This window comes from Mixophyes fleayi, chromosome 1, assembly GCF_038048845.1.
Source record: "Mixophyes fleayi isolate aMixFle1 chromosome 1, aMixFle1.hap1, whole genome shotgun sequence".
Classification (NCBI taxonomy): domain Eukaryota; kingdom Metazoa; phylum Chordata; class Amphibia; order Anura; family Limnodynastidae; genus Mixophyes; species Mixophyes fleayi.
In genome coordinates this window covers 12,717,986-12,733,393 of record NC_134402.1, presented here as the reverse complement: position 1 = coordinate 12,733,393, position 15,408 = coordinate 12,717,986, and the positions used below count along the sequence as shown (strand labels likewise).

Genomic DNA, 15,408 nt, shown 5'->3' with positions numbered 1-15,408 from the left:
GAGAAGTCTTGTAGGCGGGAGTGAGAGGTGGTTACCAGAGATGACGTGCAGGTCAGAGCTAAGTCTAAGGGGGCGGTGTTGGGATTTGCAGAGTGGTGCAGCAGATGTGTAGCAGCCTTTCAGCAACATTTAAGATGGATGGAAGTGGGAAAGGTTGACTGAGGTGAATGGCAGGAGGTTGCAGTAGTCAAGGTGGGAGATGATGAGAGAGTAGATAAGAGTTTTGGTAGCATCTTGGGTAAGAAAAGGGCGTACACTGGACTGGAATGCAATGTGTACGCTTATTAACACAAATGCCACTATTGTGAAGAACCGGCTATAATACTGCGCCCCTCCATCTCTGTGGCCTCGATGCCCTAGGAATTATTTCAATTGTCAGAATTTCCTGCGACACTGAGGTCAGGTGACCATTCAGAGCCTATGTGCTTCAAGCTGGCGGTTTGGTGATGTCACAATGTTTCCCAGGAGCACAGTAGGCATGCTCCTGCCAGTACATGGGATGATCCCTCTTGTTAATAATAATGAATATTTATAGCTGCATAGATGGTTAACTTCACAGACCTGTAACAAAGTGAATCTGAAGAAACTAAACGGCTGTAACATATATGGTAAATATAAATATACTGCTCAGATAGTTGTGTGTGGGTGACGGGTCCTTTCATAACGCTGTACTGTGCTTTTCATACATGGCAGCCCAGCAAATCTTCTGTGCTAAGCAGAGAACTCGAACTATTATATCAAGAAAATACTTTTTACGGGCCCACAGCTTGATAAATTTACCCCCTGGTAGTATTTGTGTATTGTTCTGTACGGTTTTACCCTGTATGGGCTACTGTTTTGCATTATGTACGGCTGCGGAAGTCTTGTGGCGCCTTAATAAATAAAGGATAATAATAATGTGTCTCTTGATTGTTGCATTCAAATCCTGTCGTCCTGTGACCAGATTAAATCTGACATGAGATATCAGAGTTCCCCGGGTATACGGATACCTATCCCAGCTGTGATTTGTTGACACAGTCTGTGTCTAATATTAAGGGAAACAAGGCTAGAGAAATGTTATCTATATTTTGTATAACACCTGTACATAGTTATTTTCAATCTGTGAATAACCGAGAAGGTCTATAATCTGGTATATGTAGTTGCAATGAAAAGTTTCCGTGATGTGTTTTAGGACGATTCCTAGAATTCGTTCCTCCCCCTCTGTCTCGCAGCCAAATATCTCCCCACAGAAACTGACCAGAACTGGTTTTGGTTTCAGTGAACTTTTTTTAATGTATTTTATCCTGCAGCATGCGATTAACTCTTCATCTGCCGTGTGCAGTAATGCAGGACGGGCAGCACCGTGGCTCAGTGGTTAGCACTTCTGCCTCACAGCACTGGGGTCCTGAGTTGGATTCCCGACCATGGCCTTATCTGTTGTCATCCTGTTATTCACGATGTCTCTGATGTCTGTAATACTTTTCCTCTACATTCTTGGAGCGGTCTGTAATGTTGGACAAGTAGATTAGCAGTTATTTATATAGCACCTACATAATACATAGTGCATTGCAGAGAATGTTTAATCACTCGCATCCATCCCTGTCCCCGCTTTCAGTCTATATTCCCTACTACAGGCACACACAAGGATTCATTTTTTTGTAACCCAATTAACCAACAAGTGTGGGGTTTTTTTTGGGAATGGGAGCAGAACGCCACAGAAACACGGGGAGAACCTACAAACTCCACAGGTTGGGCCCTGGTTGATATTGAACCCATGACTCCAGCACTGGGACAGCAATGCTAACCACTGCGTTGAGATATATCGAGCACCAATCGCAGGATATTTTAGATAGGACTCTGTTTTTATAATGACTTAAACAAATGATGGTGACCATTGTTGGCTCCAGGAAGTTAAGTTTAGAGTTGTTCTAAAACAAAATAATAAGCAGCTTTGTATGCTTGTTTCAATTTTTAATGTCCATAAGTTTTATGACCTCTTCTGATGATATGTGACCTCTCTGTGACATTATTCTACTAGTGTGGATGAGGTTTAAAATTGATTTTATGTGGTCTCTCCGACTAGTGAAATGATTCTGAATAAGGTCTGGCCAAGAGATATCCAAAATATTTCTAGGAGAATAAAACTAACTGCTTCTGACTTTGTGTCCTTTTTATAGATTTGTTGGCTGATCTCCACAGGGGAGCGTTCTACGAAGCTCATCGAAGGTCGTTGGTCCCACCACTAACCAATGTGTCGTGTCCATTTTATTGCAGATGGTACAAGCTCCGCTCCAAGCCTGGTAAAAAGGAGAAGGAGCGAGGAGAGATCCAAGTGTCCATCCAGTTTACCAGGAACAACCTGACGGCCAGCATGTTTGACCTTTCTGTCAAAGACAAGCCCAAGACCCCGTTCGGGAAGCTGAAGGACAAGATGAAAGTGAAGAAGCACTTTGATATGGAGTCTTCTTCGGCCATCGTCCCGAGCAACGTTGGCCGACTGGACAGCGACGACGAGGATGAGAAAAAGCCGAAATTCAAAGCTGCTGCTTTCTTTAAGGGACGTCTGCGTAAGACCTCCCTCACCAAATCCAATACTTCCCTGGGGTCGGACAGCACCATCTCCTCCACAAGTGGCACCGTGCCCACCAGTGCTGGGATATCCATCGTTCTGCCGGATGTCGTCAAGAAGCCCGCCGTCAGGAACAGCAGCCTTTCCACCGAGCCATCTGGTAAATACACCTGTCTGTAGAGGTTAAGTGTGGCGATAGCAAAATAATCCTTCTTTATGGAAGTAGGTTCTTCTAGTAGCCTGTACAATGGCGAGCTCCTCATTCCTTCGTATCTCCGTTTCTTCTGGTTGGTTGGTTTTTCTAAGGAGTGATCTCCATCCAGACTGTGTTGAGGTCTGCAAAACAAAAACCCCTTGTGGGTTGTACTTCCTCAGTGATGTTACTAGTTCCTAGTGAATTGATAGGTCGATAGGGCCATCAGAGAAATTCTGCCCGGCTTATCCGTTTCCTTATTTAGTGAAGATCCTTCTTACATAAGCTACAGAACATGCAGTCCAGCTTATATCTAAATATGTTCCCCCTCCCCCCCCCCCCTCTTTCTTGCAGTGATAACACAGCTCCTGACTTTCCCAGAGTTTCCCAGCTATTGATAAAATTATTTTCTCAAAAGGTTTTTATTAAGTTTTTAGTAAAAGAATATGTAACAAACATAGCAGTTACCACAGAGTACAGTGCATAATGTATAATGTAGATCCAATAAATCAGTCGGAACTGCCCATAAACCATCAAAAAAGTAACAAAAAACAACAAACACAGGAAACATTCAAGTACACATAAGACAAAGACTTCAATGGGGAGGAGGAGGGAGACAGACAGGGGGGCAGGAGTCTGAGACCGGCCGTATTGACCCCAATCAACCGTAAAGGCACATTTTGAGAGCGGGACATCTACCCTTCAGAGGGGTATACATCATGGGAGATTTAGGTGGCAGACACAGGTCTATACTTTGAAAAGAATTCGTACCATGTGAACCATTAAACCAGGGGCGAGGAAGCTCTTGAGGAAAAGTTAAAGCCTATGGTTTCCATCTCATAGCTGTGTTGTACTTTGCTGATGATTTTGGTAAGAGATGGAACCAAGGGGGATTTCCAGCTTTGGGCTATTGCGGCTCTGGCTGATATGAGTATGTGCCCAGCCACATAGTGATTATGATGCTGAAGATGAGGGGGATATAGGTGTAAAAGTGCCATAGCCGGACATGGGGATAAATCATCCTTAGTGACCTGGGTGATTAGCTGGAAAATTTCAACCCAAAGAGGTTGTAGCTTAGGGCAGTTCCAAAAAACGTGTATAAGCGTACCAACTTCCCCACAATTTCTCCAACAGTACTTAGTTTCTGACGACCAGATTTTAGGCAGTTTGTCTGGCGTGAGATACACCCTGTGAATCATTTTAATAAGCATTTCTGAATGGTTAATACACTTTGACAGCTATTGATTAAATTATTGCTGCAATTTGTTTTGTTTGCAAAATTGTCCTTTCTGTATGCATTCTAAGCATACACCAGTACACCTTATTTATTTGCTGCATTTCCACTTCTGACGATGTGTTTATTCCCTGGTGAGAATGTGGTAATGGTGTTAATGGCCTGTCTGTTGAATTTTGGCCAAGAATGAGTGGTATCTGACATATGTATGTGTGTGTGTGTGTGTGTGTATATATATATATATATATATATATTATATACTGCCATCATTCTGGTTCTGTGGGTAGAATACATTGAATCTGTTTCCTGATTGTTTTTTTGTTGGTGCACAAAACTTTTTGACTTTCGTGTAGACCCGACTTGTTTTGTGTGTACATTAGATCATCAGTCACTTTCTCTCTGGACTTGAAATACATCTCAGTTGTTTTGTACTAAACTAGTGTTGGCTCTCTGCTGCCCTCTACTATTCAACTACATGTACAGCAGGCAAAGGGAGTTCTCTAACTATTATTCATCTCTCCCCCCTCTTCCCTACGAAGCGTCATGTTTAAATACAGAAAGAGTAGAATGTTTAAATGTTTTTTAAACGGGGATCCACATATTACAAAACTAATAAACTGATCCATAAACCAATCACAAATGTAAGGATTAATTTGTACATGTGCTTAGGCATCTCCTCCAGGATGTAATTGCTACATGGATAAGAGAATTAAACTTTGTCTGTATACAAAGCACATGGCTCTTTGTTACAGACGAATAGTGCATACAATTATCAGGATGTTTTATAAGCACAAATGTCAGATCCCTAATCCATACAGGGTACCTGTTCTCTCCAAGTAATAATTCTTTACTACTATACTGGTCTCTTTTAAAATCTCAAAGCAGATTCCTCCACTTTTCCTTTTGTGTACAAGTCCCCTGGCAGGCGATTTTTAAGTCAGGGATTAGTTTAACCTTTTATAAAGAATCTCTGAACCTATGAGCTTTCTGCTGGAATTTTGAATCTTGCAGAGGTAAGGCTGCATGTAGAGGCATAAAGCAGACTTGGACCAGTGTATTAAACTATCCATCTGTTTTGTACTGGACTCATAAGTGCGATCATCTTAAAATCTAGTGCCCACGATATGTTGGACACTGGACCATTCCACGGTCGTCTTCTAGAACGGATCCAGCTTCGTAAGCATTGCTACACTTTATTTTATACCTGTCCAAATGGGTTAGGAAGAAATATAGATATAATAATCCTACCCCCAATTCCTTCCACACTATTTTTTTGTATAAATGTTAGCCACCAATGATGGCCATTTAAAGTAAAAAAATACAAAAATATCCAATTAAAAAAAAAAAAACCCCCAACTTGTTAGTGTTTGAGCATCTCCTTCTGATCCAGCGTCTGACCTCCAGTGCACACTCTTCTTTCTCAGATTTGTACAGGTAGCTTCCTCGGAGAATGTTATACAGACACAGGGCACTGAGCAGGGTGAACAAAAGCCGGGAGTCATAGCTTAATATAAGAGACAGATATACATTGCAGCCAGGCCCGGCTCTCCCATTAGGCAAGGTTAGGCACTTGCCTAGGGCGCCGGGCTCTGGAGGGCGCCACAGAATTCTGAAATACTTTAAAACTGTGCGGCGACCGCTGACCATACCTGTCACGGCCGCCGCACAGCATCAGATGCACTGGGAGGGGGGGGAAGAGGCTATTTTGTCACCACCGCCGCCTCTGTGCTCCGTCTCCTCCCCTCCACTTACTAGTGTCAGTGAGTGGAGGGGAGGAGACGGAGCAGAGAGGCGGCAGTGGTGAGACAAGGTAAGGAGAGGAGGGAGGAGGGTGGCGATTTTTGCGGGGGGGGGGGGGGGGGGGGGGGCGGTGGCGCTTTTTTAAAAATGCCTAGGGCGCCGTGGACCCTAGCACAGGCCCTGATTGCAGCCAGCACAGCTGATGACGTGTGCTCCAATGATGCCACAAATCAATATCTCCCCTTCCTCCCTGGGATATTGATTATGATCTGTTCGTGGTACGTAATGAACAGATAATTGACATTTATTAAGAGGTTTCAACCTGAAGTTGTTGGTCATCGTAATGCGTATAATAAACCGCACATCGGGGAATGGTTTATCGGTCGCCGAAGCCATTTAAAAACTTCCTGTCCAGAGAGTGATATCACAGCCACCAAAAAACTGTGCTTTATTGTAGACTGCAAATGGTGAACACCAGGGGGCATTTTCATTGAGTCGCACAGGCCCACTTTTGGGTGCATTTTGATGCAAAACATTTTCAGTTGTATTGTTGTTAAAAGTATTTGGTTAAGGAGATCCTGCTGCGTTATCCAGCTCAGTCTGTGCTGTTCTAAAGACTTAGCTGTGACCGAATGGGCTTACGTCGCCACCCGGTCTGTTGGGGGAGGATGAATTAAGGGATGTTACACAGTTTATCTGGGTTTCTTTTCCCACTCCTACTGGTGTCACCTCGCCACCAGACACTCGCCGACTTGGGAGTGCCAAATGCGCAATAGTTGTAGGAGAATTCAGCTGCCACCACTAGGTGGCAGTCAGCCTCTTTGCTGTGCGCTGACTGGTACCTCCTGACCGCATACTATGGATCAGGACTGCTGGGTAGCGGGCAGAGCTTTGACACAGAGACGCTGGGTTCAACACAGGACAGCCAGGGAATGGATTATAATGTAAGCTCTATCTGTTGGTCACAGGATACAGCAGGCAATAGGTGTCAGTCAGAATCTTCAAACTGTGATGTTTATTTGCTCAAGGGGTCCTTACAGGGACTATTACACATTGTTGGAGGTACTATTTATTATCCAGAAGTACAGATGTTTTAATACTGTTAAAATGTAAAATACAGCTCTAATATACTGACAGGATAACCCAGCCTTCTTCCTAACTAGCACCACAAAGTCTGAGATATCACATCAGATATTTAGCATCAGGATGTAATATATTCTCTAATCTTGGATTTAACAGAATTCAGATCAATATGTGAATTCTCAAATTACTTGCTGGTTGCATTATTCATGTGGTTTGTCTATCTTTTCAACAAAACGCGATAAAAGGAAATGACTCCTGTCATCAGGCTAAAAAAGTGTTGGTTACTCACAGATGAAAAAGGCTTAATTAGCATGGAATTTCCTTTCTTTAGACAGTTGCAGAAATAAATTTCCTCTAACATGGTATCAGTACAGTTCCAATACAAAACTCAGTACACTTGCAATGATACTGTGCCACTAAGTGAAATAAATGTCTATAATAAGTTATTTCTAAGTGATCCAGCCACACTAGCCATTGACTTCCATCATCTTATGAAGGGTCCATACTCTTTCTGGTTGTGGTAGGGTAAAAGTGGGTGTAATTAAGTTGTTGTGCAAGTATTAATTTGTAGAGATGAAAATAGATATTAAACTTGTCCTGGTGCTCTGTCTTCTTTCTCAGTTAACAACTATGAGGCTTCTCCCAGGATGACTCACAAGAGGGCCTTCAGCGATGAGGTCAACCAACTAAAGTTGTTCCCGGAACCAAAGGCGGTGCAAAACCTGAAACCAAATAGCAGCCCGATCTCTAAATCGTCTTTGTGTATAAACGGAAGCCATGTCTACACAGAAGTGCCTCTTCCAAAGCCATCCCTGACCCTAGAGAAATCTGCTCCTGCCTCCAGGTCATTCCAGAATATTGTAAAGAAAGCAGACGAGGTCCCGGTTCCTGAAGTTATTGGAGGACATGTCCATGCTTCAGAGAAACCTGGACACAAGCCAACAGGCCTTTCTATATCTGCTGAAGAGGTATCATTAAAGGCAGCATCCCAGAAGCCAAAGAACGACCAGATCCTACTGGATACCAAGCCTGTCCAAGTCACATCACCCATGGTGTTTACTGCGGATGTGTCGAAGATTAAAGGTCAAGATATGAGGACAAAAGAGGAGAAACCCAAGGTCAGCCTCCAGCATGGGACCGGGAAGAACGAGCCAGGCAACAAGAGTCTTATGGAGCCCGCAACTCAAGTGCCTTCAAGCTCTGAGGAGAGAGGGAAGGTTGGCAGCTGGTTTGGTTCTAAAGAAACCAAGGAGACCCCACAGAAACCAAGGTTCGTAAAATGATGTTGATACCTGTCTCAATTTACTCTATGATTTACAAAACAATTTCAGTGGTGATGCTCGTAAGGGATTAATGCTGTAGTCGGGTAGTTTAGTTACTAATGTTGGTCACCAATTATTCCAGCAATGGAGAGAACCGGCCTGCTTACACCACGGGTGTCTGAATAAACCCTTATGGATCCAAAAATAAACTAACATAATCCAGTGTACTGGTATTACTAGTATGGTGTAGAAATAACCCAATGGATGATTACTCAGAGCTTGACTTGACGTTGAACACCGATGCCCAGGACACCAAGGATCGGGATAAAGCTTCTGCAGGTGCGGTAACAAAAGCTTCTGCCAGATTGATGACGCGTAATCTCGTCAACTCTGCTAATTAGAAGACCGGGCTGCGTAAACGCAACTCCTGGCTGTAAGCCTGGCAGAAGTGTTTGTGGTTGAGCACTTATGATATACGATGAATTGGCGTCATCAAGCGCAGTTTATACATATGTATGGTTTAGAGAGGTTTATATATGTGTAGTAGAGTTATGTTTGATATTGTGAGCACACATCCTAGGGCATTGGACGTAACAACGGGGATACTCCTATATTACAAGCAGTGTTGGCTCCTTGTAAATATCATTACTGACCATTTCGGAGTCATTTATAAACAACACTTCAGACGCATGATTGTGGACATAAATAAGCCTAATGACAGATGCAGTTTTCTGGGCCTAAAATTAGGCCAAGGCGAGGACAGCATTGGGTTTCGGGGCGGTAGATAGGCGGTGATAGTGAGGCGGTGATTGCCCCCCCTACAGTTGGTAGCATTAGAACAGATCCTCGTGTGATAGATTAAGAATCTCTCTCATTTCTATTGGGGATATTCTACACCATTGGAGGAATGTGAAAATGTTTTGATGGAATGTCCTATACTTTGTTATACAAGATGTATGCAGAAATTATACACACAGTTGGGCGCTAGACCTTATATTTAATATACAGCTATATAAAAATATACAAATAGTCTATATACCAGAAAATACATCTCTCTCCACTTGTGGTAACAAATCTTTAGGGGGGAGGGGAACCCGCTTAGGTTAATCTGCTTCCTCTATTGTAGATGAAATAGGTCATTCATAAAGCATCATTCTCCATTCATATAAAAGACTCCAGAGCTCTCAGGTATATGGGATTAATATAGAAAAAGAAGAGGCGTGTATGATCTCTAAAACAACTTTAATATATAAAAACAACTAAAAGATAGATGTGTTTTCTGGTTTGATAAGTTGTAGCGCCCATCAGTGTGTATTAATTCTACATATATCTTATCTATCGGTAGGAGACAGAGAAAATCCCTGTACACATGGTAGGCTGACATATCTCATAGAGCGCTCGAGTTGTTTTCCACAAATATTCTTAGATATACTTTTTTACAGCCTATTCTATTTTTTTTATATCCATTATAGATTATCTATTTATAAATATTCTAGGTATTCCTTGGAGTGGTTTTGTGACATCCTCTATAGACTGGATAACAATATTATATTTACTCCACATCTGGTTTTATTGTGGTAAATAAGCCGCAGCCACCTTTATGCTTCTAACCATAGGAAGCGAAAGAATCGGAAAAATGATGATATAACATTATAGAATATAGATCATAGAGAACAATGGTCCTGAAGTCTAGATGGCGTATCTTCTGTGATAGAATACAACCCGTGTGCTGGTAAAACAGCCCCTATATCGGTGGGACTGATGCCGACACACGATACATTTGATATGACACCAGATATAGAGGGGAGGGGAGCTGTCTGCCATGTTGGCTTGAGCCCATTTTAGATTGGACCACTGCAAGGGCTGGGGAGAGCGGCTTTGGAGACCCCTAGAAGTACGTCTGAGGCTGCGATAGAGACCCCAGGTTGGAGAGATGCTCAGCTGGGGTTAGCAATTTCCATGCAAGCTGGGGGCAGAGATCTGTATTTGTAAACATTGGACCTGTATGCACGGGAGTCCCACATCGCTGGAATAGTCTCCATGATGGGATCATTTCGAAGGGTGTTTGAGCGACATTTCCCCCCCCCCCCCCCCCTATCACTTCATATTCTACAAGTAACTTATCAACTTTTACATTCAGTTTAATGTTTGCCTTGGGCACTGTGTATTTGTACTTTGGACGCTCCAGTCTAAGTAACCAAATTCCTAAAATTTGGCTCTCTTTTTACCCGTTAATAGAAGTTTCCCCCTTTGTTCAGAAGACAAAAATGGCTTGTGTAACACAGTTTCATTTTCCAGATCATAGTCTGTTACATATCTCCGCAGCCTATCAATTGTCACCGCGTTGATTTTGTCATAAATAGCCCTTGACGAATGTGCAGTCAATTACTGCGCTCCATTACTTTTTCATTTGTCTGGTTAAACAAGTTTGATTGGCTGCTGTCCTTGCCCAGGTAGCTGAATTATTTCAGTAATTTTGTAAAGTTTGAGAAACACCTAATGGATATAATGTTATTAATAACAATGCTATATTTGTCATTATATTGCATGTAATTTAATTTTACACTTGTACAATAGTAGGCGCTATCTTGGTACGTTATATTGTACAACATTTTTTATCTGTTGCCCTAGTCTTCTAGAATGTACTGATGTACTTGTATGGAAATATTTTTCTTTAGAGCTCCATCAGACTAATCCACTTACAAAGTAAATTCCTCCCCCATTCACATTCATTAGGCTGTAAGGAATACCGTTCCCCCTGTGCTTTTAGGAGACCTGTTGTAAAGTCCTGGGCCTGAATCCATAACCACATTAGTAGTCTGAACAACCTTGCTGATTAGTATAACCGGTACAAGTGACACATCCGTTCATTGAAATTATACGGAGTCACACGACCGTTTAATTATTCATTGACGTTATTATAAATTTACTGAAAATGTTGTAATAAAAATTGCCAGGGACTCGCGGGTCTTGTGACTCGGATCTTTGTTTTAATTGGCCCCTGAGGTCAGGGTCAAGCAAAACTTCTAACTCACACAGAATACAAGTTTGGTTTACATGAACACAATGCTAACCTATTATGCGAAGTTAGGTACACTGATGGGTCTACAGAATGTGATTTATAGAGAAACCTCATCTCGTATAACGTGTTGGAGATATTTTGGGCCAGCGACTCTCGTCTCATTGTGTGTGATTGGATGCTACATATGTATGGCATTTTTAGATATTCTTAGTCTACATAATCTGTAAAAATGATTGTATAATTTAAGGCTATGTATCAACTCCAGAGTTTTATGCACTGTTGTCACTATTTCCCAACCACTTCTCTTTAGAGACACACGATACGGCTTACTACCACTCGGTAGTCAAAAGATTTAAGTGTGTATGCTTATAACATAGTCTGCGTTGTTGTTTGGTACTAACCTGGAGGACTGTTTTGTCTTCCCCCACAGCCTGGATGTGTCTCCTCAGGTAGAATCCAGCTCCTCTGCTTCTCCTCACTTCACCCCCTGCTTTCCTGCCCCACCTACCTCTCTAGTAGTTGCTTCTGTTTTGCCTAGAACTAACCTCCGTAGAGCTTCTTATAGTGGTGTCCATGGGAGCCTTTCTGCCAACAATCCATTTCTCAACTCACTACAGAAAAACCCTTTCTTTGAGGACTTCCATTCTGACCAGTTACTAAATTCTTCTTCACCTACTCACTTTTTCTCTAGTTTTCCCTCTGGGTCTGTTGGTACCTCAGAAGCTACTGCAAGGGGCTCTTCTCTTGTGGAGGAACACAATCCATTGACCTTCTCTCCATCTACAGAAGATCAGAAAGTATATTCGTTCCAAGAGGAAAGTGGCTGTTTGGAAGCGTTTGCCGAATGCCAAGATTTCCGATTGGCCCAGAGCTCTTCATCAGCACCTCCGGTGATCGCCTCAAAATTGGAGGAACAATTTGACGCTTTTGCTTCAAGCCGACTACAGCCTGTATCTAATTACCAGAGACCACCAGAAACCAAAGCGAAATCTGAGGAACATTTATTGCCCTCTTCATCTAATGTCCAAGGAACTGTCATTAAAATGGAGTATCAAACTCATAATGAGGATAAATTGCATAACTTACATTCAAGGAACCCTAATAGTCAAGTATTAGACACATGTTGGCCAGGGATTTCCGATATCAATACAAGAAAGACTAATGAAGTTTCTCCTTTGCCAGAAAGTCTTTCCTACAACATTTCTCCAGTAGGCATTTCCACCATTGAGTCTGTCAGAACCCAGGTATTTGCTAAGGACTTAAATACAAATAAGTTAAATAGTTATGTCCCAGATCGGTCTGAGCATGTGTTTCAAGGGACAAGCATGAACGTTGACTTGCCACTTCCTGAATCCAGTGCTACATCGCACATATCGGTGGAAACAAGTCACACTGAGATCAAGATGGCTGCCATCTCGCCACGTGTAGTAAAGGATGAGAACATGATCAGTTTAGAAGAAAAGTTCAGTGACTCACTATCTAGACAGGATTCCCCAACCCAAAGAAAGCACCCTACAAGTATGACTCCCATAGATAAAAATGCACTTGATTTGACAGAAAGTAGTAATGATATTGTAGAGAATATGCAGACCTCCATAGAGTTTAAAGAACAAGCTTCTGTGAAACACAATTTCGACAGAGTAGGTTTTACTCTTGATCAAGAAGTCATGCATAATGAAAAAACATTGGTGGAAGAAAGGATTAAGGAGTTAATTAAAGAACAGGCCATCAGTGAGCATGTAGGGTCTGGAGCACCACCAAAGCCCCCTCGGCTCATGTTGCCACCTGTCCTTGAGCAAATGGAGACTTATGATGATAATTGCACACAAACAAGTAATCAGGACACCACTGGAAAACAAATGGAGAGCCCAGAGGACCGTGTACAACATCAAAACATGGGTGATAACAAACAAACTGTCTCTCCAGTGGCCTCTTGTCCTGTAATTGAGATACAAAGCCCAATGTTAGCATCTATACGTCAGGACACCCAATCCAGCACTGAGGGCCTGTTGACTAATTTAGGGGAAGGAAATAATGATGTGAGTGCCGCTAATGGGGAACACCTGTTAGATGTAAATGAAATAACAGCGTCCGAGCAGTTCCGGACTTGCCCTTTGAACGTCTCACTAGACACAGACCTTTCAAGTCCTCATGAAACGTCAAATAAACTGCACTTAATTAACCATGGTCCATCTGAACAACTCTCAACGTTGGGGCACAGCAAACAGGATAAGGAAGGTTTTATCTTCCGAAAGCCAATTCTGTTGTCTAAAAAGCCAAAGGAAAGTAGGTCTGAAATTTCAAGCGTGTCTAAAAAACATGACCAGTCTGACTTGCTTTTTTGGTCTGCCCTAGAGGAGCAGGTGCCCTCCAGTATAGTCAATTCAGCAAACGCCAAACAGGACTTGTCAATGAGTCAGTGTGCAAATGTTCTCCCAGATTGCAGAGACTTTAACAGTCCAAATTCACAGTGTAGTTCCAAACAAGGACAGTATAAGGATAAACATGAAGGTATAGTCAATCAGATGGTGGAATCTAATAGCCCACCACCGAAAGAGTTGTCGGACCATAAATTTGAGTCCAGTGTGAAAGCTTTAAAAGAAGAAAGCCAATCTGTTTTTTTGCTGAGCCAACAGTCTTCTTGGTCAGCAGATATAATTGTAGACTTCAAGAATGAGGATTTCTGGAGAACAGAGCCTGACCAGCTAGACACAAATCAGATAAAAAGTTTCCCCTCACCAGGAAATCCCTTTACACCAACTGACAGATCTCCTTTAAGTCACAAAAATCCTTTTATAGAACATTCTAGCAATAGTCGGAGTTCCGAGTCTTCATTGCCAGAAGACATGAGCTTCAAAGATCTTCATGCGTGTGCAGCACTTGGAGATCTCCCATCTGCTGTCCAACCAGTTGAGGTGAAGGATCCTATTACGCATGGAAGCCAACCTCTGGCCTTCTCCACTCCTTCCCTAAATGCTGCCCAAAACCCTAAACCATCAAACTTCCCTTCACCGATCATGTTTTCTACAACTTCCGAGGTCACCACTACAACAGATACCCACACAGCAACTCTGTCGTGCTGCCACTCCACTGTGGCCGGTGGCGGGACATCGTTTGTTTCTTCGGTTCTGCCTCAGGAGACACAGTCCGCTGACAATCCTTTTATGCCACTAAGAACCAGGTGAGCTATCGATGGAAGGTTGAATGTAAGTTCTTAATCTACAATACGGAGAGCGTGGTTATGTGTGTTATGTGTTGGTCTGTGGCTCTCTGTAGGTAGGCCATCCTTTCGTTCAGTGAGAAGAGCTGTAGACCAAAACTGACTACAGTACAACTCTTAATAAATGGAAACAAACTCTTCCACGTTCTTTGTGAAAGCATTTTTGAGCGGTTTTGTTGCATGGAAATGAAAGGGAAATAGGCCATGTCTTATGTAATATATGCAATCTCTAGAAGACAGCGATGTAATAAAACTTGTAAGATGGTTCAAGTCTTCTATATTTCCTACCTTGTGTAGCTCAGAGCCACATTGACCAACTTTAAATTTGTCTGTGGCAGGAAATCTTGTTTCCAAATCTTGTTCAGAATGAGAGCTGTAGATGATATTGACCACCCTCCTTCTTGAATTGAAAAGGATGTTTCATTCATGCTGTTTAGGACCTCAAAGTTGCATTCAAATGCCGTCTGGGTCCCTGGTTAGTAACGTTGACCTGACGTCTGCACAACATGGAGGCAGCCATTTTGTTTACTGAACCAACATTCGATAATGCGGTCTCTCAATTCACTCGGAAATAGTGGCATGACTTCATGTCATTGAGACATGAGGTTCTTTGTGCCTCAGTGTCGCTAGTTCCTAGTGAATGGATAGGCAGCATTGTTATGACCGTTGGTGAAGCTCACAGCATGGCCGCGACCTCGGTGTCTAGATGACGGGTGACCTAGAACACATTAGTTGGTTATATACTGGCCAGCAGTATGACCTTGAGGGATGTAGAAGTCTTTAGACTACAGGTCTTAGGGCTTGAGGGCAAAAATATAGGAGAGCTCTGCTAAGAGCATTTCGTGGCAGATGTTTTTTTTTTTTTGGTTTTTTTTTTTGTTAAAATCGAAAGATCTTTATCTCCATATACTTGGTGCAACCTACATGGACAATACACTGCCAGTACCTATCGTGCAACAAGGACAAACCCAGTAATCTACCCCTAACTTTAGTTAGCTAGTTTCCCTATGTATGTGGGTACAAAACACCTATGTTTATATAGAGGATTTGTTGGAGTTGTAGGTAGAATCAGATTATCAATCGGGAAACCCAGATTCCTGCATTCT

General features: G+C 42.5%; 1 protein-coding gene across 8 annotated transcripts in view; it reads left to right on the top strand.

Annotated features, from left to right (window-relative positions):
• Positions 1 to 15,408, top strand: part of RAB11FIP5 (RAB11 family interacting protein 5) — a 47,154-nt gene that overhangs the window by 21,707 nt on the left and 10,039 nt on the right. For 4 of the 8 annotated variants that reach the window (XM_075189488.1, XM_075189504.1, XM_075189498.1 and 1 more), the window contains exons 3-4: positions 2,254 to 2,708; positions 7,420 to 8,068. In XM_075189488.1, the coding sequence (XP_075045589.1) occupies positions 2,254 to 2,708; positions 7,420 to 8,068 (1,104 nt within the window). Of the gene's footprint in view, positions 1 to 2,253; positions 2,709 to 7,419; positions 8,069 to 11,868; positions 14,264 to 15,408 lie in introns of those variants that run through there. The other 4 variants (XM_075189393.1, XM_075189308.1, XM_075189474.1 and 1 more) reach the window with 2 other exon arrangements.